General features: G+C 39.4%; 1 protein-coding gene across 2 annotated transcripts in view; it reads right to left on the reverse strand.

Moving 5' to 3' along the window:
- LOC126273842 (TRPL translocation defect protein 14) overlaps positions 1 to 25,484 on the reverse strand; it is a 249,328-nt gene that overhangs the window by 122,767 nt on the left and 101,077 nt on the right. Inside the window, exons 5-8 of one of the 2 annotated variants that reach the window (XM_049977064.1) lie at positions 18,398 to 18,469; positions 4,775 to 4,903; positions 1,006 to 1,142; positions 733 to 873 (exon numbers count right to left, since the gene is read on the reverse strand). In XM_049977064.1, the coding sequence (XP_049833021.1) occupies positions 733 to 873; positions 1,006 to 1,142; positions 4,775 to 4,903; positions 18,398 to 18,469 (479 nt within the window). The remainder of the gene's footprint in view (positions 1 to 732; positions 874 to 1,005; positions 1,143 to 4,774; positions 4,904 to 18,397; positions 18,470 to 25,484) is intronic. The other variant, XR_007549693.1, reaches the window with a different exon arrangement.

A 25,484-nucleotide genomic window follows, 5' to 3' on the forward strand; every position in this document is an offset into this window, starting at 1 on the left:
GAAATGTAAATTTTTTTACAACAATCCACTACTGTATATCCATATTACTGAATTTTCACTTTGGGCCATTTAGCACCACCCAAATATCATCTGATGCTGAGTGTCAAAATATAGTTTGTCTAGTCACCATTTTCTAAATCTGTGACATAAGTAACATGTCAGCCTAGTGGAAAAAATGTATTCTCTTTCATTTCCAACTGGATTTTTCAAAGTAACAGTGTACTTTTCAAAATAAGATTTTAATTGTTCTCACTAAGTGTCTTCAGTGAACATGACTGATATTTTAACAGACTTTTCATTGTATTAACTTTTTAACTTTCTGCTTTTGACAATTTTCCTTATAGTTTTATAGTCAATAATTTAAAATCAATTTTTCTCAAATTATACATTACTCTCTGTTCCTGTAAACCACCTGTATTAAATCCACACTTGTATTCTCATTTTTCTGCATCATTGCCTTCCCCCCTCCTTTTCCCCCAAACTGTTCTCTTTCTACTCTGCAAATTCCACCAATTTGTCTTGCTCATTTCTTTTCTTTTTAATTTAAGGTATTTCCTTTATGTACATATGGTAGGCCACTTTCTGCATATTACTTTCTCTTACCTATTAAATATAGTTCACATTAATCTGTCTCAGGTAAATAGGCTGTAAGGTCCTATCCTCTACCTCACTTAACCCACTCCACTGAACTCTATGCTATGCCGGTAATAGGCATTTACTACAATAACTTACATCAATCATCCTGCAGATCTTCATTTCAAAATCTGTAGAATTATCAATAACATCAAAATACGGATGTCCGACCCATGCAGCTGCTGCTTTATAATCCAAATCTCGTGCTAAATCTATACCCTCACTGCGACATGCATGATCCTGCAACAGTAAACACAAGTCTCAACAGAAAGATCCACTTAGCAAGTATATTTACACACACATACACACGCACACACACACACACACACACACACACACACACAAAATTAAATATAAGATATCAAGTATTACCTCTGTTGAATAAAAGTCTTCAGCACCATTAGCAGCTGAAACCATGTGGATAATCTGATTGTAACGATTGTCTCTTAATTCGACTGAATTCCAAGCATTTGATGACATCATCCTTTCCCATTTTTCCTTTGATATAACTGAAAGTATATGCAAATATTAGCTGATTTGAGAAATGAAAATAATAACTAGGTTGAATAGATATTTACGAACTTGCAAGGAAAGATGACTCACAAATGATACTTGATATATTAGCATTTATAATAGTTTACTATGAACTCTAATTCTGCTAATTTCTTATACCCATAAATCAGAAAATACATGATGTGAATCAAGTTTTCTACAGTTAACAAACTGGGCAAGTTGGCACCAGCAACTTTTTCCGTATTTTATGGTTTCTTAAACACTGGCTCATAGTTAAACACAATGGAATTACCATACACACCAGCTCAGAACAATAACTCAGTCATAATGGAAGAATTTCAAAAGTGACAAGAGAAACAGTTATTTTGAAATACACACAAATATTTCATACTAATTACATGGGTTCTGTGGTAAATCAACAGATCCAAAAGCTAATTTAAGATGAAAAGATAGCTGTTTTCATTATGAACAGAAGAAAATTTTATCTTCAGAACAAAAGAAAAAAGTCTGATCACCCTCTGCCTCTAACATTGCAAAATCCAAATTAACATGTCGAGTTTATGATCATCTGTCAATGATACTTTCCTATAGACAACAGTGTGGTCAGGCAACAATTTTAGTGCTGCTGATCTAGTAAATTGCTTATGTATACTGAGGACATCAACAATTTTATTATGCTTTCTAGGGGTACACCCACTGTAATTTTGTTTCTGTTGAACATTTACTGTACAGTTTAAGGTACTGATTTCTATTAGTCAAATATTCATTGAGCCAATGATACTCCATAGATCATATTTTGGATATAACAGTCAATCATTTGATACAGTGATGAATGCCTTTAGAAACTAGGAATATGGAATCTCTCTCTTCACATGCACCAACTTTTACAACACATCATGTATGAAAAAAGTATGTGGTGTTTCACATGACTTTTCCTAAATACATGCCAATTCTTTGAGACAAGCTTGTATTTCTCCAAGAGCATCATAATATTTGAGCTCAAAATGCGCTCTAGAATCCTGCAGACAGACATCACAATTACTGGTCTGTAATTTTGTGCATTCAATCTTTTACACATTTTGTAAACAGAAATGACATATATAATTTTTGACTTCTCATTGTATGGGAGATTCTAGAAAAATATGAACTAGGAAGGTGGTTAGTTCCATGGCGTATTCAATGTAAAACTTAATTGGAATTCTGTCAGTGCACAGTGCCCTGTTCACTTTTAGTTGTCTTTATTGGTGCTGTTCAATATGGCTATGTTGCAGTCAAACACTCTTACCAGAGTATCATGTAATTTGTATAGACAATAACATCGGCCTTGAAATCTAGCTGCGTCTACTAGTTTCTATTGAGGGACAATAGACTGGAGACATTTATAATATGAAAACAGATTATGGAATTTAAATATGAAGAGAAATAGTATAAAAGGTAATATAATGGGGTTATTGGAAGTGCAGAAAAACATCAAAACCTAATAGAATTACAGTCAAGACATATGTTTCAATAGCAATGAACAAAGCAGAAAGTGAAAGTTTACTAATGTTCTCCTGCATACCTTTATGAAGTTTGGAAGAGTGTACTTGTTGATGTAAAGCTGTGAGAGCATGTTGTGAGTTGTGCTTGGATAGCTCTGTCGGTAGAGCATTTGCCCACAAATGGCAGAGGTCCCAGGTTCAAATCCTGGCCTGGCACACAGTTTTAATCTGTCATGAAGTTTGAGAAGAGACACTGTATGCATTCATGTGTGGGGAATTGAAGGTCCATACATACAACTTCCACTCATACCCAGACTGGTCTATCTATTCTGAAGTGATTCATAAAAGTCTGAAACATTGTCTGTGAAACAGACTGTGATAACATGGGTAGTTTGGTGTCTAACAAATTGTGATTACATAGTTAATTAAAATATTTCTGGTGTCTACCTTACATGGAGGGATATCCACTTCTGCTAGGAAACAAAGAATGGGGCTCATGCATGAAGTTCCAGTTCATAAATCTTTAGCAGTATTTTCATTGTGCCTGTCTGATTCAATGCTTTCTGAATTGGTCAGTAGTGATCTATCCTTTTCAGAATAAAATTCTTTTTGGTGAGATATAGATGTCATATATTGTTGCCCTTATAGACAGATAATCACAGAATACTACTGCTTCTAATGTAGTGTTTGGAGAGAGAGAGGGGGGGGGGGAGAGGGGGGGGGGCATAACTGTAACAAATTGGCTGCTGTACTAGATTCCAGGTGTATGCCATGTGTCATTCCCCAGACAATCTGCAGTTCTGAAAAATTTGAAAAGGATGAGGTGGTTAAAGTCAGAGAGACCATAAGTAATTAAACTAAACTATTTGAGGGTGATTTCATAATCAGAGCTAATAATGAGTGTTTTTCTGATAGCTGCCATTTTATCAATGCAAAGGCTAATTGTGATTTAGTCGCCTTTATTCACTTGCTAGAAAAAACAAGAGTTACTGCATGTTTATTGATATAGCTGAAGATTGTAATGCACTCAAGGTCTAGAAGAGGCCTTAAACCAACAGATGTTAAATGGCTAATAATAACAATATTAAAAAATGATATGTCCATGAAACAACTTACAACTGAAGATTTAACCGCTGCAGAATCATGTGATAAATAATCTTCTTACCAACAAGCATAATCTTGTTCCGTATATGAAATTGGAAAGATGTGAATGTCATCCTAGTTGTTTGTGACTAAGAAGCATCGGAAAGAACAGAGGAGACAAATAAAATTGTGAGAGGGATTGCTCTGAACAGAGGAATCAGGAAAAGTATAAAAACAGATGTGTGAGAGGGGTATTGTGTGACTAGACCAGAGATGCATTTTGTACTGTACTTTCCTTTCAATACTCTTATTATTATTATTATTATTATTATTCTTTGATTTACATTACATCAGTACACATTACTTCCTTACAGAATATTAGGTCTGAATGAGTAAATGAGTACAAACTGAATGACCTTTTTCCAGAAGAAACTAGCTTGTCAGACTCAGAGTCTGGCTAGCAACATTAACATTTCCCATCCTCTCTCTCTGTTTACTACTTTTTCGTCATGATGATCCATAAGATTTTTTTTTATTTTCTTAACTCGTGATACTTAATCTTGTTAAAAATGTTACCATTACTGACAATAAGCTACGAAATGACTAGTACAATTAAAATAGAAATATTTGTCTTTCTAAAAAAATCTTGCACTTTTACGATTTGCTTCAGCTTCTATGCTGCAACCTGTGTCACTTACACACCTTATTGTTACTGTATTGTCCGACCAGATAACTGGAAGCCTATCTCTAAAATCTATCTCTCTCTTTGCAATATCTTACCACCTTCTCAGTTTTGTTGCCTCCAATGCTTACAACTTTCTCATCAGTGTTTGTTGTTGCAGAGTTGAACTTTAAAAATTTGTTGTTAAATTTTTCTGCACTTTGTTTCACAATGTCAATGAAACATGGTAAAAGGTGATACATTTCTATGACATGTTGCTTAGGAATATTTTAAGTATAAATAAAGTGTTTGGCTGTTGTGAATTACTTTAAGCAGAACATTGTGTATCAACAGTATAACACAAAATGTAACAGAATATAAAGATTTACAATTGTATACATACAGGCTGAAGCATCCATGGCACCTCTATCACAGATAATCAAGCAATCTCTACTACAGGATTCTCCAAGAGCAAAGAAAGTATTTTCTATCTGCAGCATGGTTTTCAGAAGATTTTCCTGGAATTTGAATGCTGCAATAACAAACAGACAGATAAATCCATGTTTTAGGAAATCAGTAAACCAATATATTACGTTAGAATTATTTAAAAGGACACACAGCAAACTCACCACACCAGAAAAAAAAACAAAGAATGCAATCATGCTCAGACAGAGAGTGTGTATTAAACAAGAGGAAAAAGGAGCATTGAGGACGTCACACATTATGACGCAAAATGATTTATGATTAAATATGGACAAGTCTTTATGAAATCCTATCATTTTGGTTGTCACTTGAAAATTACAAATTATTTCAATGTATTACATAGCTTCACATGTCCTGTTATGAGATTTTGCACACACAAATTTCCTCCTTAGTGAAGAGTAAGGTTTCCATTCTATGAAATTTCTAGGATTAAGTTGAAAATGAATTTAGTTACATTTAACATAAAGAGAAATATAAAACTGCCAATTTTAATGATCATACAAGGCACTGAATGCATTATTAACAGTAGTTACAAAAAGCTCTTTAAAGTTTCCACAATGCATACTCATCATCACACACACACACACACACACACACACACACACACACACACACCTCCAGCAATGTTGGCAAACGTAAAATTCCAAATGATTTTTAAGATTCACAGCAAGAAACACAATCCATTTAAGAATGAAAACCATATCACAAATATTGATGTGACCAACGTGTTGGAAGATACCTAATGTAAAACTACTGTATAATGGTTTCCTCTTAACCACTTCATTAAAGAAAAAGAAACATCATTTCTATAATATGAAGTTCATTCTACAATTTTGGATAGTCTGAAAATTAATCTTCACATATTTTATGTATTGTCCTTGAAGAAAATGACGCCCCCCACCCCCCCCCTCCAACTCAATCACTAATCTTCATAGTAAGGTTTTTCGAGGGCATTTCACAAGTATCAATAATTGAGTTTGAGAGCTCTTTTTGGAAGAGAATTTTCAATTTTTGGAAGGAAAAAAAAATCACTTAGGTTTAGTTGTGAGTCCTAACATAAAATCAGAATCACAAGAATTCGAAACTTGACAAAGAATTACACATGTCTGTCCTGTGAGCAGGCGTGGTTCATCAGGCGCATAGCAGGCAGGTCTTGGGCAATTGCTTCCAAAATCTTTTGGAAAGGTTAGGCAGGTATATATCACAGCACATGGATGTAAATTTACTTTTCTACCATATGTGTGTATGATTACAGTGAGGTGTATGGTTGCAATGTATAATGGCAATTCATTCATCTTTCTTTCTCTCTGTTTCTACTTTACTTTCGTGGGTGTGATCTAGACATAAGACCGGTTTTTCTTTTGGGACATATTTGTATGACCACATCACCACCCACAACAATGAATACATACAATCCTGTCAAATATCTGCTGACATCTCTCTGAACACTGTGCCTTCAGTTCCAACTGCAAACCTTGGTAACATGAAGTTAGTTATGTAAACTAGTTTTTAAGTCATCAGTCATCTGATTGGTTTGATATGGCCCACCACAAATTCCTATCCTATGCCAACCTTATCTCAGAGTAGCAGTTGCAACCTATGTGTCAACACATCTCAAATGCTTTGATTCTCTTTTGTTCTTGTTCTTCAATAACACCAACCAGCACCTGCTTCTTTGGAATTGAATTTATTACATTTCCTTGTACGACTGGGGATACTTCACCCTTTTCACACATCTTGTATACCAGGTGGATCTGTTTTGTTAGGTTTCTCTCTCAACATTATCAGTAGTTCTGAGAGAATGTCATCCATTCTGGGGCCTTTCAGTATTCTGCCAAATTCTTCTCACAGTATCATATCTCCTATTCAATCTTCTATATCCTCTTCTCTTTCTATAATATTACCTTCAAGCACACTTGGCTTGTACAGCCCTTCTATATACTCCGCCCACTTTTCAGCTCTCCCTTCTTTGCTTAGTCCTGTTTTTCCATCTGAGCTCTTTTCTCATGAAGTTTCTAATTTTCCTGTATACAGTAACTACACTTACAATTATCCACTACTCACTTCTACTAAGTCATTATGCACTTCCTACAAATTTCATTTTTGAAAGTTTGTATTCCCTTTTACATGCTTCATTTGCTGTGTTTTTATATTTTCTCCATTCATCAATTACTCAGTAATCACATGTTATATCTCATGATTTTTACTAGGCCTTGTCTTTTTACCTATTTGATCTTCTGCTGCCTTCACTATTTCATCTCTCAAAGCTAACCATTCATCATCTACAACATTCCTTTCCCCCATTTCAGTCAACCATTGGCTAATGCTCCCTCTACTGTCTCTGGTTCCCTCTAGAAACACCCAACAAACTATGGTTGTTTCAACTTATCCAGGTACCACCTCCTTACTATCCTAACTTTGTGCATTTTTTTCAGTTTTAATCTACATTTCATAAGCAATAAGCTGTGTTCAGAGTCCACAACCACCCTTGAAAATGTCTTCTAGATTGAAATCTGATTCCTAAATCTCTGTCTTAGCATTAAATAATCAGTCAAACTTTCTGGTGTTCCAGGTCTCCCATGGGTACAACCTATTTTTACGATTCAACAACCAAGTGTTAGTAATGACTAAATTATGCTCTGCGGAAAATTCTACCAGATGTTTGTTTTGTCTTACTTTAGGGAGCAAAAAACAACTGGGATCATACGTGCCAAAGTCAGAACTATAGATCATCATCAGAGAGAGGAGTTAAACGACTATATGTCAGTCCCAATAGACAGAAGAGAAGATAGCTAAAAACAGGCAAGTGGAAACAGGACTATAAAGACACCATACAGAAACGGAGATCCAAAACTAAAAATTAAATGGCCTTTGCCATATTGCTTCGGCGGATAAAAAGTAAAATGCAGTCGACAGCCCACATGCCATTCGCTAAAACGGCCTCTAAATCAGACGGCAAACCCAAGCTGGAATGTAAAATGGTTAAAAAAAAGGGCAGTCCATCAGGAAGTGGCAGACAGTTAAAATCTGGGCACAACATGTACAAAGTGGTGGGGTAGCGCCATATAGCAAATGATGATGGCTAAAAAGGCAGTGCCAAATATGCAACCGAGTTAAAAGGATCTCCTACTGGCAGGAGGGCCGAGAATAGGTCGTCCAAGGTGCTTGGAGAGGCTTAATAAGCCAAAGGTTATTCTAGTGAAGGGAGGACCATTGGCGATGCCAAAGGGACACCATCTCCTGACAGATGGCAATGCAGAGATCATCGGAGGCGATATAGGTACTCGCGGGCTGATGTACGGGGACTGCAACCTTTGCAGCAGCAGTATCAGCAGCCTTGTTTCCTGGCAGCCCAACATGACCAGGAACCCACAGAAAAATGACACTCACCAAGAGTGAGCAAGTGACAGTTTTCCTGGACCTGCTGCACTAAAGCATGGGTAGTGCACAGCACTGATAGACTTTGATGGACACTGAATGAGTCTGAGTAGAGGGCACAATTGGAAAGACTGTGTTGCCAGATGTGCTCCATGGCCTGATGCAAAGTGAAGAGCTTGGCTGTAAATACTGCGGAGCGCACTGGAAGACGATATCGAAAGACACGGGTGCCAATGATTAAGGCACACCCAACTCCACAGTCAGTCTGACAGCCATCAGTGTATAAAAAGGTACTATCGCGAAGTTCCATGCGGAGGTCATGAAACTGAAGGCGATAGACCTAGGCTGGAGTAGTGTCCTTAGGGATGAAGGCCAAGACTAACATAGGCCACTTCACAAAGCCTAGGTGGTGAAGGGTTCACCCCACCAGGAAAGTTGCAGGTAGTGTGAAGTTAAGCCGCCATAAGCGGGCTCCAGAAGGTAATAGAGAAGAGGGATGAGCCCCATACTCACAATCAAAGGAATCAAAGGAGGTGGCATAGGACGGGTGGCCCTGCATGGCAGACAAACGGCATGCATACTGGCTAAGGAGAAAGTTATGGTGGTGGGACAGTGGTAGTTCAGCAGCTTCAGTATACATACTCTCAACCCGGCTAGTATATAAGGCACCCGTGACGAAACGGATGCCACGATGGTGGATAGTGTTGAGACAGTGTAAGAGGGATGAGCTTGCAGATTCATAAACAAAGCACCCATAGTCGAGTTTCAAAAGGACAAGGGACCGATACAAACGGAGGATGGTGGTTCGATCGGCACCCCAGGAAGTACCATTGAGGACACATACGACATTGAGGGACCACATACAGCGGACTGCCAGGTAAGATACATGGTAGGACAAAGAGTGTTTCCTGTTGAGTATGAGCCCCAGGAATTTCGTAATTTCAATGACTGGAAGGGCAACAGGCCGAAGGTGGAGAGATGGTGGGAGAAAGCACTTGCACTGCCAGAAATTCATACAAACTGTTTTGTCAGTGGAACAGCAAAAGCCATTGTCGATGCTCCAGGAGTAAAGATGATCGAGGCAGCACTGAAGGCTCTACTCAGTGAGACATGTCTGTGGAGAACTGCAATAGATGGCAAAATCGTCAACAAAAAGGGAACTGGAGATGCCCGGCGGGAGACCGGCCATTATAGGGTTAATGGCAATAGCAAAGGGCATGAAGCTCATGATGGTACCCTGAGGCACATCATTTTCCTGGATAAAGGGGTCTGACAAGGCAGAACCCACATGCACGGTCTTGTAAAAATGTCTGCAGAAAACAGGGCAGGCACCTATGGAAGTCCCACGTATAAAGAGTATGGAGGCTACCAGTTCTCCAGCAGGCGTTTTAGGTCTTCTCCAAATCGAAAAAGACAGCCACAGTCTGGGATTTCCACAGGAAACTATTGATGACATGGATGGACAAAGTAACGAGATGGTCAACTGCAGAACACTGCACTCTAAATCCACACTGTCCATTCGTTAGTAAATGACAAGACTCGAGTCACCATACCAGCTGGGCACGAGTCATTAGTTCCATCACCTTGCTAACACAGCTGGTATGATAGATGGGGCACAAGGAAGGTTTTTGTCCTTATCAGGCTTAGGTATGGGTATGAAGGTGGCTTCACACCAGCATCCAGGAAATGTGTCCTCTGCCCAGATACTGTTGTACGTGTTTAGTAGAAATTGCTTGCCTGCAGGAGAAAGGTGCTGCAACATCTGAATGTGGATGGCATCTGGCCCTGGGGCGGAGGATCGGGATGAACTTAGAGCATGATCTAGCTCCCTCATAGTAAAGGCAGCATTGTAGCATTCATGATTCGGGGAAGAGAAGGATATTGCCCAAGCCTTCTCCGCTCGTTTCCGATGGAGGAATGCAGGGTAATAGTGGGAAGAGCTCGAAACTTCCGCAAAATGGCGGCCCAAGGTGTTGGAGAGAGCAATAGGGTCCACGATGACATCATCAGCTACTGACAGGCTGGAAATTGGAAAATGGATCTCTGTTGCAGAGAACCGTCGGAAGTTGGCCCACACGACAGAGGATGGTGTGGAACTCTTAAGAGAACTAGTGAATGAAATCTAGCTAGTTCTTTTGCTATCTCGAATAATGTGATGACACTTTGCACACATCTGATTGTAATGAATACAGTTTTTGCCTGCATAGGGTGACGGTTAAAAATGCAGAGATCATGTCTCCGTGCATGAATTGCATCACAGCATGTCTCAGTCCCTTGGACTTTACCCTACGTGGTAAAGAAGTGCAGGGGATGGAATATTCTACAACAGTAAGGATAATGCTTGTCATCGCAACTGGTGAAATCTTGTTCTTTGAAGGTCACCAGGGAGGAGTAAACCTGCCAGTCAGCCTTAGGAAGCTGCCATTTAGGCATGCACATGGATAGGGTAGGAGTAAGCAAACGGATAGTGCTCGTGTAGGTGTCAGAAAGAACGGGCCACGCAAGACGAGGGGCAATCTGGGCAGTGTAAGCAGAGGTCCAAATGGGAATAGGTGTGCAAGGAGTCAGAAAGTAAAGTGGGTGCTCCAGTGTTAAGGCAGAAGAGGTTAAGTTGATTAAGAAGGTCATCCAAGAGGGCACCTTACTGACAGGTCCTGGGAGAACCCCAAATGGGATGATGCACATTAAAGTAATCAAGTAGTAAAAATGGGGGGGGGGGGGGGGGGTAAGAGTTGCCCAATAGGCTGAAGGAAGTCTGCCATGGTGACATCGAATGACTGAGGGATATAAATGGTACAGAGGACAAAAGTCACGTGGGGAAGAAAAAGATGAAATGCAACAGCTTGAAGATGGGTAGTCAGGGTAATGGGTTGACTGGGTTGTCATCCCTTATGAGCAGCACGAGATGGAATGCCGACCTCAGGGGGAAGGTCAAATCTAATCCGGAAGTAATGTGATAGCTCAAAGTAGTCGCGAGGGCGCAATTTCGTTTCCTGAAGGCAGAGTACAAGGGAACGCTGCGACGCTAAAAGCAGCCGTAAATCCTCTTTGTGGGACTGAAGGCTGCAAATGTTCCATTGGAAGAGTGTCATAATGAAGAGATGTAGTGGTGTCACCTCAGCAGCTGCAGAGTGACAGCTGGGGAAGAGGTGCTACTACAGGACACAGTAGCAGGATTATTCTGTTCCATGGGGTCCACAGAAGAATCAGCTTGCTTGTGTGGTTGGTTTGTCGAGTCCAACGGTGAGAAATGGTTGTTGGTGCGTGCTGGCGACACAAAGGCTGTCCAGGCTAAGGTACCATGTGGCAACACCATCCAAGAGTATCTTCGAGGTGGTGAAGAAGAAGATCGTTTGCCATTGGTGGACTTCTTCGAGCCTTTCTGGTTAGATGAAGACTCAGGTGTTGATTGGCTGGAGGACAGAGGAAGTCTTCGCGGGAGTACTTCTCCAGTCCTTTCCGGCCTACTGGTTGTGTAGTTGGTGGCTTCGCCCCTTGAGGCGAGAGTGCGGTGGCTTGTTGCACAGCTCGATGGGGGGATGGAAATGCTACCTAGACACTGGGTGATTTCACAACCTCAGAGCTGAATTGGAAGTCACTTGTCTGCATGGCCATGCCCTTCATGGAGCGAGGGATAACAAGAACAGAACTACAGGTACCAGACAGGAGAACTCAGGGTTTGCAACTAGCCAGTAACTTGTGAGCAACTGGACAAGGAACCTTTTCCTTTACCCGGATCTCTTGAACAGCCCGCTCATCAAGATACACTGGGCAATCCTGAGATGAGGCGGCATGGCCACCATTACAATTGATACAATTGGGAAAGGGAGTAGACAATCGCCCTGGTGCACATCCCTACCACATGTGACACTTGTCTGAGTGTCGACAAGACATTTTACTGTGGTTGAAATAATGACACTGGTAGTAGCACATTGGGTTCGGAATGTACAGTCAGACGGTGATAATTTCATTGCCTGCTTGGAGCTTGGACGGAAACTCCACTATCAAAGGTGAGGAAGGGAGAGCAGGTGGGCACTACTCGATGGACAGGAATGACACCCTGATCAGAGAGGTAAGATTGAATTTCGGCCTCGGTTAGACCATTGAGCAGCCTGGTGTAAATTACACCATGGGCAGAATTCAAAGTTCTATGGGCCTCGACACAAACAGGGTAACTGTGGAGAAGCGAGGCAGCAGCAGTTGTTGTGCTTGAGAATCAGAAGTGGTCTCCGAAAGCAAAGTGCCATTCTGTAAACGAGAGCAGGATTTCACAGGCGAAGGACTGACCATCTTCAGTGCGTGAGACCACGAGGAACCGTGGTGCAGCAGGAAGTGTCTTTGAATCATTAGCTTCATTACGTTTATGTTTTGTAGATATTGAGTCATCGCAAGGAAATGCCCCACAATTGCCAGTATCTCTGATGGCGTGCTACTTCCAACTGGAGGCCCCCTTCACAAGGGAGTGCATCCCCCTTACGTGATTGTTCACGCCTCAGGTCACACTTTTCAAGCATTTGACAGAGGTAGCAAGCAGCAACTTGGAAAGGTTACAGCTCAGGCAATCACCCCTTCCTGGGTCTGACCTGTACCAGGAGGTACGTGCAAACCCGACCCGTTGATTCAGAGTTGGGAATTACTCGTTACCCAGTCACCTGTTAGGCTTCAGATGCGTGGGCTGGCCTTCAGGAGCGCACAGGGAAGAAGAAAAAAAAGAGGATCCTCAAACGCCGAAGCGGAGGAACGAGAGGAGAAGGGAAACAAAGAAAGGAAAAGGGAGCGGAAAAAAAAGGTGAGACTGTTCGCTTGTCAGCAATAGAATGCAGAACATTCCCAATAATACCTGAGACATGTTCCCTAAAGGAGGGGAAAAAGAATAGCAAGAGGATAGACATGCAGCACCGAAGAGAAAAATGCTGCAAAGGCTGGGGCCCCGTGGTAGTCAAACACGAACCCGCCAAAGAGTGGTGAGCCTCCTGGGGGGTTCTTTCATACTTTTCCCTCACTCTATATTCACCTACTTTTTTCCCCCTCTCTTTTACTACTATCAAATTCCAATTCCTCATCACAACTAAACTTTTCTCCCCCATTAAACACACACACACACACACACACACACACACACACACACACACAAAGAGAGAGAGAGAGAGAGAGAGAGAGAGAGAGAGAGAGAGAGAGAGAGAGAGAGAGAGAGAGATATTTCAGCTGGCGAAACTTAATTTGGCAGCTAGTGAGATTTTTTGGATGTCTCGTGTATCACCAAATTAATGCCAACCATTACTGTTTGTTTATTGTTTTCACCTTGGTCATATGCCTGTAACTGACTGTGTAATGGCATCAGATAATGATTCCAGACACGGGTTCCTCAAGTTACTGTTTGTAAATATGTTAGTGTGACTTGTCACACACTGTACATAATTACTAGTAGCATGTGGCATAAATATTATTAATGTCCGACATATTTATGAAGTTTTTATGGTAGGAAGCAAAGACATAAAATTGCAGATGTTGGTAAGTGAGCTATTGTGACATATTAATTTTATTTTGTCTGAGCAGACAGAAGAGGAATATCTATGGATTTTGTTCACAAGCAATAATAATTTACAGAACTCAAAGACTAATTAATTTATCAGCATATCATTTCAACAATGTAAACTTATATTTTATTGTAATTCTTGAGTTTATCCCAATGTATTTGTTGACTGAACAGTCCATGGCTCATAGCGTCTGACAGGCACAATATTTCAGCAATCAGATGTGTTGCCATCATGTGCACTAATGAACTGAGTTCCTAAGGGCGGGCAGCTGACATACCCCTCCCACTGCAAGCCGTTACCGCCACAGTCTGCAAACTGAGGGCATGCGGCGATAGTTGTGGAGAAACTTGCATTGGCGTCTGTAGTAGCATTAATGTTATTGCTCTGTTGGTCTTGGTCACTAGATGGTTGTGCTTGCTGAGCATCTTTTTCATTAGACCCAGTGCTGGTCCCCAATCCTTGCTGATATTACAGTTGCAGTTCTGATTGATAAGATTGTCTCTGGTGTGAATCTTGATGGCTTCTCTAACAATACTGTTCCAGTATTTGGGAGTCTGAGCTAAAAACCTGGTATGTTCGTTTTCCATAGTGTGATTCTCTGACAAACAGTGCTTTGCGACCACCAACTTGTTTGGGTACATTAGTAGAGTGTGCTGCTGGTGTTCTTGGCACAGATATTCAATTGTGCACCATTACACCCCACTGTCAGAAACATCAAAGTGTCTACAAATTGCTGGCAAAATACCTGACAAAGATAGTAAATTCTTATGTGGGCAAATGCCCGTATCACATTCCCAATTCTGTGAAATGCCTCAACTTCTGGCTGGAGACCCTTATGTTAGTTACTAGAACTCATTGGTCAGAAATTTCACGAGAAGAGCACCACTCTTTTCAGGCATGTCCCAACCTCCTTATCTTTTCTGTTTAATGGAGAATACTGTGAGAGCACTACAGAGAGAGTCACAATGGGCAGCCCACTCTCACCAGTGGTTGTGAATTTTTATATGGAGCACATGGAAACCCACTCGCTCTTTCCATTACATGAATGAAACATTTGTCATATGGCCTCATGGAAGGGAAAAACTCCTTGACTTCCTTGTATGTCTGAATGCCGTATAGCTTAACAAAAAATAACGGAAGACTACCTTTCCTAGATATCATGGTCAAGAGAAGAGTTGTTGGCACCCTGGACCATGGTGTGTATCAGAAGAAAACTCACACTGATCAGTATTTGAATGCAAATAGCTGCCACTACCCTGTGCAGGAATGATGTGGGCTACTAAAAACACTATGCAAAGAGTCTGCCCGAGGAAATTTAACACATTAGAACTGTGTTCCACAAAAACATATACTCAGAACTGCAGATTAAGCATGATTTTTGCCCCACCACTACAGCACAGCCTGTGGCAATGGAAGAAATCATGGAGGAAGAAATAGCTGCATCCTTTATGCCAAACACCCGGACACTATCAGGAAAAGTCAGGCACATAACTAAAAACGGACTGTGTAAGAACAATCTTTGCCGCCCCCCTTCCCCCCCTCCCCCCTGCACCAGTAAAACATGGGATAATTAGGGAGTGTCAAGGATGACTTCAGTTTGCGGAAGACTTTGTACCAAAATGGTGAGACAAATATTGGACAAAAAGCGCATACCATCAAAGATCGATGCAGAGAACACCAGCGGCACACTTTACTAATGTATGCCAATAAGTCGGCAGTCTAAGAGCACCATTTTTCAGAGAATCATGCAATGGAATGAGAAAGTACCAGGACTTTAGTGCACACTTCCAAATACCGGGACAGCATCATTAGATAAGACATCAAAACTTGTACTAGGGATAACCTTATCAATCAGGACAGCAGCTATAATCTCAAAGGCTTGGAAAACAGAAGTGCACCTAATTAAGAAGGCACTGAGCGAACACAATGATCTGGTAATGACAGCAGACAGAGTAACTGTTTCCTAGCCACTGCAGATACCAGTGCAAGTGTATGTGTGACTGGCGATGTGCATCTTTGGATGCAAACGGTGAAGGTGACGGTTTGTGACGGGCGGGGATATAAGTCTACTGTGTACCTTCAGGAGCTCAGTTCGCAAGTGCACCTGATGGTGGCAATATCTCTGATTGCTGAAATAGTGTGCCCATTAGACACCATGGACTGGCAGTACACGTGGACTTTTCGATTATATTTTATGCTTGAGTGGTAAGTGACAAGTTCCTATGGGAGCAAACTGCTGAGGTCATTTGTCCCTGGGCTTAAACACTACTTATCTAACAAACTATCTTATGCTAAGGACAACACACGCACCCATGCCTGATGGAGGACTCAAACCTCCAATGGGGGGAGCCGTGTGAACCATGGCAAGGCACCCTAGACCGTGCTACCCTATCCGGTTGTTTGAATGTAGTTATAGTTAACTTTATGATTGATTATACAGCACGTAGAGTCATTTAGATACAAAGAAGATACACACACATACCTCCAATACAATGTTTGCAAGACTAATTGCACATTCTGATGCAAAGGGTGTGTGAACATATTTCAAGCTTCCTCTGCTAGAACTATGATAATTTTGGAATAGTGTTACCTGTATGTCACAATTAAAATATTTTTTTCTCTCAATCAAAATACAAAACAATTTTAACTGTACAATATCTAATACCCAAAGTTATTTAAGCATAATGTAGTAGCATATCAGTAATTTTAGCATATCACTAATTTTTGAGCCACAACAACGCATTTTGGAGATGTTTAATTTTGCATCCTATTATTACAATTAATATATTATAAACTTGCTGAAAACTTTACTAGTGGAAAACTATGTACACAAATGAGCAAGGGTAAGTTCTTCATTATTGTATCTTTGACTTACTGAAACTTTGTTTACCACTCAGTAATACTAATAGTGCCAAAACTGCAAAATATAAGTGTAAGAAACAATGTAACTACTTGTGGGACTCAATCTTTCTTATTATTAATCCGACTATTATTACTAAAACTTTTTAAGTACTATTCAGTATAGAACTTAACGTTTCTTCTTTCTGTAAGCTGTTTAAGTTACAAGGTGTTTTTCTAAAAATACATATTTCTGAAGCAATAAATGGACAAAATTGCAATTTTATGGGAATATGCATACAATGAATACTCAAGAGGCATTAACACTGCAATTTTACTCAGTGATGTTACAGCAGCAAGTGAAGTTTCATCCAAAAGGTAATAGCAAATGTTAAAAATATAAAAAAACTACATGGGTGAGAAAGACTGTAGTCAACAACAGTTAAATAGAATAATACATTTAGGGCTACTAGGGAAACGTTATTTGAAGACGTAGCAAATAGCCTCAATGAAAGAAAGTTTACAACATGAAAACTGTACAAAGTACAGATAACGAAAAAGACCATCTGAAGAGAAATGAAAGAGCAGAATACAATGACCCATTACTTGTCTTAATAATAATAATAGTAACAACAACAACAACAATAATAATAATAATTCCAATTTCATGTGGCTCAATAACTTGCTGCAAACTTTTTAATGGGACAACACTTTCAGCTACTTCAGTTCCTAATATACCCCAGAAGTCCTAGCAGGGAATGAGGACCTACAGTTTAATGTAGGATCTAAGCCATGTGTTGTTCCTGAATAATCTTTACATCAATGAAAGGTGAAGCCTAAGTCAACAGTAGACTGAAATAGTGTGGCCCAGATGGGATTTGATTAAGTGACCTTTCGGTTCCCAGGTATGTGCTTTAACACTAGGTCATCAAGTCCAACCAGTCTCAATGACAAAACAGAAATGAGGGCTTCCATTCAGTTTAACATTTTTATTTTGCTGTACCTTTTTTCCCCTCTCATCTTGTCCTTGAGTTCCAAATTTGTCATTCCTCTTGCTGGCTCTTCATACCCTCTCTTCTTTTTCTAATACTCATAGAAGTAAGCAACAAACTTCAATGACTTGTTAAAGGGTCACTTTGCCCTTTTCCACTATCAGTAAGTACAGTCTTCTTCATTTACCCATATCATATACTGGGAATATTGGTAAGAAAAATCAAAAACAGAAAACTCTCTTTAGAGTTCTCCATTTCACCTATCTTAAAACACGTTTACTTATCTTCTGTATTTTGAAGCAGGATTCCACATGTATGTATGTAGTACATGTTAATACCACTTTTACTTTCTATTTATAACTAGTTCAATATAAAGGAATATTGTACAAATGTGACAGCATTCTGTAAGGTATAAAATGAATTCAATTCAAATTCAACAAGGAGAGTATTGGGATATAAAGCTTTGTGGGATTATATACCAGTCACCCCGTTTCTATAGAGTGAGTTTTTCCTTAACTTACTAGCATCTTACATAGCTCGTGTAGTGTAATTTTGCTTGTCCATTGTGTAATAGTGGGGAAAATGTCAGTAAATAGCACCTGCTTCTGCTGCAACATTAAAGAGTGTGTGTGTGTGTGTGTGTGTGTGTGTGTGTGTGTGTCTAGCACCCTACATACGTATCTCAAATGAACTAGACAACAATACTAATCCATTCTGTAGCACAAAGCATTAACTACAATAAAAATTATTGTCCTTTAAATGGCACACAGCAAGCAGTTAGGGGGAGGCCAGACTCACCCTCACTACTGTTGCCATGTCCAGTGCACTTCGCCACACAAATTGGACACGAGTGAGGTACGAACGCCAACACTAGAACAAGTAATCATCACTAGCAAGATTCACCTAAAGCAATTCTAGTTTCTCTCGCCATTGTCTTTTCCAATTGTAATCAGGTGGCTACAACTCCCCTTTCCCTAATGAGTGAAAAGTCAGCTTCATTATCTGCCACTGTACATCAATAATAATCTTACAATCTTAATAATTTCAGAATACTTTGCTATCCCAGTAGCCTCACTGTCCAATCTAAGCAGTTCGTACAAAACCTCACATCCCACAGAAGTGTTAATAGTACCTTTATCATGTTCAAGAAGCTAAAATCTGTATCTTTGCATTACCAATGTTAAAAAACTATCTGAATCATCCAGCAGAAATTACACTTAAACCTAAACTTAAAAATTAAATTTATACTTGCAAGCTACACACCACACTGAAAAAATACAGACAGTAATAGCAAGACAACATAAATTACCAAACTGTCATGTAATTTACTGTGTTACAATGGAACACTTGAAACCACAATAGTATTCTACCTTCTGATAAAATAAATGTTTCCACAAATTACTGCAGAAAATACTGAAGCCTGTACAGATTTTTGTTATTCAGAGTATCACATTTCCCTGTTATTCCACATACAAACACACACATTATTCTTTTAATACTGGTCAGTATTCACTGGAATAAAAGATCGTCTATATTTCAGATGACTACTTTACTTTCTAAATTTTTTTAGCATCAATCACACACAAAACATTCAAGACAATATAAAAGAAAAGCTAACACTTAGGAAAACAGAAAATTTGCTGGGTATAACTTCACATATGTGCACTGTCCTCTACCCTTTTGCTCTTTACACAAGCAAATAAAATGATTCACAGCAAATCATAACTTCTGCAGTGCCAAATGCAGAATCACAAAAAATGCATGTCTGAAGGTTAATATGATCACTCATCAACAAACTGAATAAAAATACAAACTTAAGTGATGCATGCATTATCAGAATAATATTATCCTAAACTGTTGCACAATACATACAAAGGTCAATGAACATAACACTATCACATACTTCAGTCACTCTTGCAATAGGATTACTTGCCACAATATGGAAGAATGTGGTATGAGGCCACTAAGGCAAAGTGGAATTTTTTTGTACATTGCATAAAATGCAACTTTTCTGTTTTATATATGAGTGCCCCACATTTTCAATAAAAATTGAAACTGTTACATCTTGCCTTTTTCATGATAGTATGTCAAGTATAAGTGTTGTCTTCTGTACATCGTACACAATAGAATGATGTCTTGTAATACAGAAAATATGCAAGTTTGGAATTTGAAAGCTTTCAGTTACATTTATATTCCTGTTTAAGATTGCTAAACTGCGTCAAGAATGATAATTAGTTCTCAGAAAGGTGGAGTGAAGCTGTCACCAACCTGAAGTTTCACTTTAAAACCAAACTGTTTTACTAGGTGCAATCTTACTGGAGGTGGTATGCCCTTGCCTTCCTCTGGCCTTTGAACTGACGTATCTACTCATTTAAAAGAGAGACCAACAGTTTAAGAAGAACTATGAACCAACTCTGGCAGTTTTCACAGTAAAAAACATTGTCCAAAGTGAAAGATGTCACCAGGAGTCAAACTACAGACCTTCGGGAAAATAAACTAGCACTTAACCACCGAGTCATACTATCAACATAAAACTTCTGTAACTGACATATACAGTACCAAGTATGACTGGATAAGCCTTATTTTCCTACAGTACAACATATGATTAGTTGGATGTTGAATATGTAACTAATAGTGTTTTTTTTACACAGTTTTCCATTACACCCAGCTATGAAAATCTTAAGATGACTCCTTAATTTCATATGTAATGTGTCTCCTACAAAGCAGAGCCAACAAATTTAATGAACTGTGACATAGGATTTTAAAAATTTAAATTACAACTGCAAATCAGTAAGAAAGGAGGAAATATATGACTAAAGAAAAATAAATTTCGCTTAGAAAGTTTGAAAACTGTTAATGATATAAGCATGTTTCTTTTAATAGCATCTATTGTGTATTTGTGTCACAATGTTTTAACCATGTCTTAAGTGGAGCAAATCTGAAGTAACTGTAACATATAGGAAGCAGAATTTATAATTATGCTCTGTCACTTTCTCTTCCAATGCAAGTATGTCTCACAGTCTGCCCAAAGGTGAGAAATTCTACATTTTACAAAACACTGAAACTTGAAAATGTACTTTGAAAATGTCAGTATTTCCCAAATTCAATGACAAAAGACTTATTCTGAAAAGCTGCTACAACAATCTGTTTTAAACATTTCATTCAAGGTCACACAGTTCCTCAAATAGGAAACCAAAGCAAACTACATAAAGAAAAAGAAAACTCAGAGCTACGAACCTCCAAGTCAAGCATGTTTTTTATGTTATACATTTCCTTGAAATGCAATGTAGTTTCCGCACCAATCTGCAGTGTTGTCACACTACATCTTAAGCATGATATAAGTAACATACAAAACAGCAAATTACCTTCAGATGTAAAATACTTTCTCAATAAGCTTTTTTGCACCCCTCTTTTAATACCAGAGATAAATATTATTCTTATGCTGATAAATTTGTTTAAAAATGCCAATAAAAAGGCATTAATCTATTTTTGTGTTAATTATTTTTCCCATGAAGACAACACAATGGGATGACTGATTTAATGGAAAGTACTGGATAGTTCCTTGCACAAAAAAGAATACTTGCCTGAATACCACCTGTAAATATTTAATCATACTAAAACTATTTAACATCCCACCATTTGCAATCCAGTATGCAAAATCTGTAGGCTTCTTTAGCAATAAAAGGGGAGAGGAAGGGAGGAGTACCTAAGTTCTTAAGCGTGAGTCAAGACCACACACACACACACACACACACACACACACACACACACACACACAGCTGTAAGGTGTTATACCCAAGCAAGGGAAATTCTTTTTCAGTGTTGAATAGACCACATGCAGCCTGTGTTAATCAATACAATCTCTTCAATCAGCCGAACAGTATCCAACATCAATACCAAAACTAAACTGCTCTGTGATGACTGTGTTCTGCAGATACAGGAAATAGAAGAGGAGTGATTTTTATGCACCTTAGTAGAAGACAAAAACTACTGACTTGGAGAAAGAGTTAGTTCTCTTTTTTTGACAGGCTGGTAATAGCCATTCTCTTCCATGTGAACAGGAAGTAGCAGTCCTTCCAAAAAGAAAATTCCTGCCAAGGATTTAGAAATGAGGGGGAAAGGGAACAGGATTTTTGAATTATGGTTTAGCACCATTACAAGATTGAACTTTTGGATTTGTTAATTAGTCTAACAACAAGCAGTTTAAATCTGACACCATAGCTGGTCCTGAGTTCTAGTGCAAGGCTGTTCATATACTCTTGCCCACAGAATACAGAATAGTACCATTTATCTTTAGAAGATGGCATGTTAAAATGAGCTCCTTACAAGAGATACTCGTGTCTTTTTAATTGGATAGTCTGGGTTGTACAGTACTATGTGCATTTGCAATTCTGTGTGTGAAGCACTAGGCTATACTGCACTACTTCATGTCACTTTCTGTCTGGAATGTGAATGTTATCTGTGTTGTGCCTCAGCAGCTTCCTGATGACGCCTCTTCCAACTACTCTGCTGGGTTGAAAGTGACAGGATTGTGGTCTGAATCTGAATTATTATGTATCAGGGGTTCACACACCTATATGGTCCACTGAAAAACAAATATATCTCTACTAACTTCTCAGACACTGATAAAGAGATTCCATTCATTAGGGGGGAATAATACTGATCACATCACTTTGTCATATGAATTTGCGGTGTCATGCATGAACATCTACACCATGCCAAACCTTCCCATGCCAAATCTTAAAACTTCCACTGACTACTTTACCCACAGTATAAAGTGCATCAAAGGCTCTGTGTGCATACGTGCTCCAGGGTCCTGTAGATTACTCTCCTTTGTAAAGGGAATACAACCAGAAGCTATTATGTTACATGTATCGACAAGCCCCACCAGGTAGGCCAGTCTATTTTTCAATTCTAGAAACAATAGTTTTGTTTATCCTGGTTATGCTGTCAAATATTATTAAGGCAATGTAAATAGTATCACCATCCAATGAGTGTTCTAATTAATATATTTCAGCAAGAATACCTCTGTTGTTTCTCAGTAATACAAGAAATGGCAGCTGGTTCTAAGGGCCCTTTATTAGAAAAGTAGAGGAAAGCTGATTACATGAAAATTAGCATGATGACAGCCCCTGATGCTTGGCTTATTTTTCTTGTGATAAACATTCACATTACAGTTGTGAAATAGTCCTAAGAATAATAGCTTGTGAACACATTGGCAGAACATTTTTGATAATAATATTTTGCATGCAATAGTCTCATACTATTCCTGGAGGCAATGAAATAAACTCATATTTACAAACACACTATTTTCAGTGCTCACAGCGACACTCCATAACACATCCACCACTTTTTTCTTAATAAATGGAGTAGCAGACTCTGCTCTTTACTTAGATTAAGTCCAGCTGGTTCCATAATAAACTCAATGCTCGAAAACAATATTGGTCTTATGATAATTACAATTTGGTGGTAGTCCATAAGGAAGTGCTTGACAATTGTTTATTCAATGGCTCAAGTTTGGCATTACACCTATGTTCTTTGGGTTTGTCCTTGAGAGTCTTACAGTCAGTCAGACATAAGATATGCCACAATGACATGTTGAAAGATAAAATAATAATTTTTTGAGTCTCTTGTTGTCTTTAAAATTTCAGTTTCTCTCTACATTTGAAGATTTTCTGTCGCTGTCGGGAATTCATACAAGTTGTATCAACAATATTTGGTAAATTCAAGTAACATGACTTGTTAACATTTTCAGGCAATCCTGATAATTATTTCCTTCTGAGTAGCTTTCTCTCACACCTGTTTCTGTACCTGACTATGAGCAAGTCTGCCATGGCTCTGCTGAACAGTTGGAGGTGTAGAGGAATACCAGGTCATGACCTTCAGTCTACAACTGCAGTGCAGCTCTTTCAAGCGTAGTATCATTCTCAGGCCATCTTCTCCTCCACCTCACAGGTAAGGCCAGACCTGGCTTGGTCATCGTTGGACTGAGAATGCAAAAAGGAGTGGAAAGATACATCACAGAATATACACAGACAATGGAACACAGCTCAATTCTCAGAATAATTCAAAACAGCAAATCAGATGTTTACTTTTACGAGGGTGGTTTGAAAAGTTCTCAGAATGGCATAGAAAAAAAAGCACTTAAATCACTGAAACTTTCTTTATTTTCCAATGTAGTCTCCTTGTAGATTAATGCACTTGGTCTACCGATGTTCGAGTGCCTTGATCCCATCACGAAAATGAGTTTCCTCCAGGCCTGCAAAATAGTTGGCAACTCTGGCTGTCAATCCTTCATTGAAGTGAATCTTGGTCCACCAAGAAAAATTTTCAGTTTTGGGAAGAGATGGAAGTCTGACGGGGCCATATGAAGTGAATAAGGCGGGTGTGGCAACAATTCATTCCTTAGTTCATGTAATTTTGCCATGGCGACGGCATGTGTGCGGAAGCGTATTGTCTTGATGGAAGATGACTTTCTTCCTTATTAAATCTGGCCTTTTTTCGTGTTTCTATTGTTGAAATTTGTCCAGGAGGTTAGTGTAGTATTCTCCAGTAATTGCTTGCCCAGTAGGGAGATAATCCACAAACAGAATCCCCTTCACATCCGAGAACATTGATGCCTTGACCTTTCCCGCCGAAGGAATTGTCTTTGCTTTCTTTGGTGGCGTAGTATCAGCATGTTTCCACTGCCTTGTCTTGGGTATATAGTAGTGCACCCAAGTTTCATCTGTGGTCACAGACTGGCACAAAAAAATCTTGTTAGTTTCTCCTAAAACAGGCCATTATTCTGATATGTCCATTCTTGTACAATTTTTAACCTTGCATCAAGAGTCGCAGCTCCCATCTTGCAGATAATTTTTTCATTTCTAATTCTTCACTTAAAATGTGACATACCCCTTCAGATGACATCTCGCAAGCATGAGAAATTTCACGCACTTTCAATAGGCGATCCTCCATTACCATTTTGTGCACTTTTGCAATGATTTCTGGAGTAGCGACACATCTTGGCCGACCACAGCGTAGATCTCCATCTAAGCTTCCCAACCAAATTTAAATTCATTTGTCCACTTGGCAACAGTTGAACATGAAGGAGCAGAGTCCCCCAGTGTATTCTGGTAGTCAGCATGAATGTCCTTTGTTTTCATACCTTCCATTACGAAGTACTTAATCACTGCTCGAATCTTTTTTCCCCCCATCTTTTTGTGCCACCTCACCCTCATTGCGCTCTGCTCTCTGCCTGTGCACCAACTGGTATTTTCCCCCTTTTGCTCCACATTTCCCTCCCATCTCCCTCTCCCATCTCCCAGAGCCTCCCAGCATAGCACCTAGTATCCCTGTCCTGGCACAGCTAATTCCTACATGGTCTGTCAAACAGCAATGATTTCTCTTCCCATATGTACCCTACTCTACCTTCCCTTCCCCACCCCACTCCACCTTGTTGCTCCTGTTCCACACATTTCACTTGCTTTCTGGCCAGAGAGGCTGGAGAAAGCAGTTACATGTGTGTGAGGTGTGATTGCTTGTGTGAATGTGTGTACATTTTTCATTTCTGAAGGAGGCCATGCCCGAAAGGTTATATGTAACGGTCTTTTTTGTCATGGCTGTCTGCGACAGTGTGTGTCATCTTTATGGTGAGCAGCAATCTATACTTTCATAATACTGGTAATATTCCAACCTGGTTTTTCCTTTGTTTAATTTGATCTTGTTGCTATGTAGATTTTTTGCTGCTTCAAATGTTCAGTTTGTAGGATAAAGTACTCATTTTTACGATCTCCTGGAGCTCTGTTAATGTTATTTGGCTATGCTTGCTTTGACAGTGGGTCCGCCCTATGAATCACCATCCTCGGCATAAGATTTCCTTGGGAGTGATTACAACAGCTTCAGA

Source organism: Schistocerca gregaria, chromosome 1, assembly GCF_023897955.1.
Source record: "Schistocerca gregaria isolate iqSchGreg1 chromosome 1, iqSchGreg1.2, whole genome shotgun sequence".
Classification (NCBI taxonomy): Eukaryota; Metazoa; Arthropoda; class Insecta; order Orthoptera; family Acrididae; genus Schistocerca; species Schistocerca gregaria.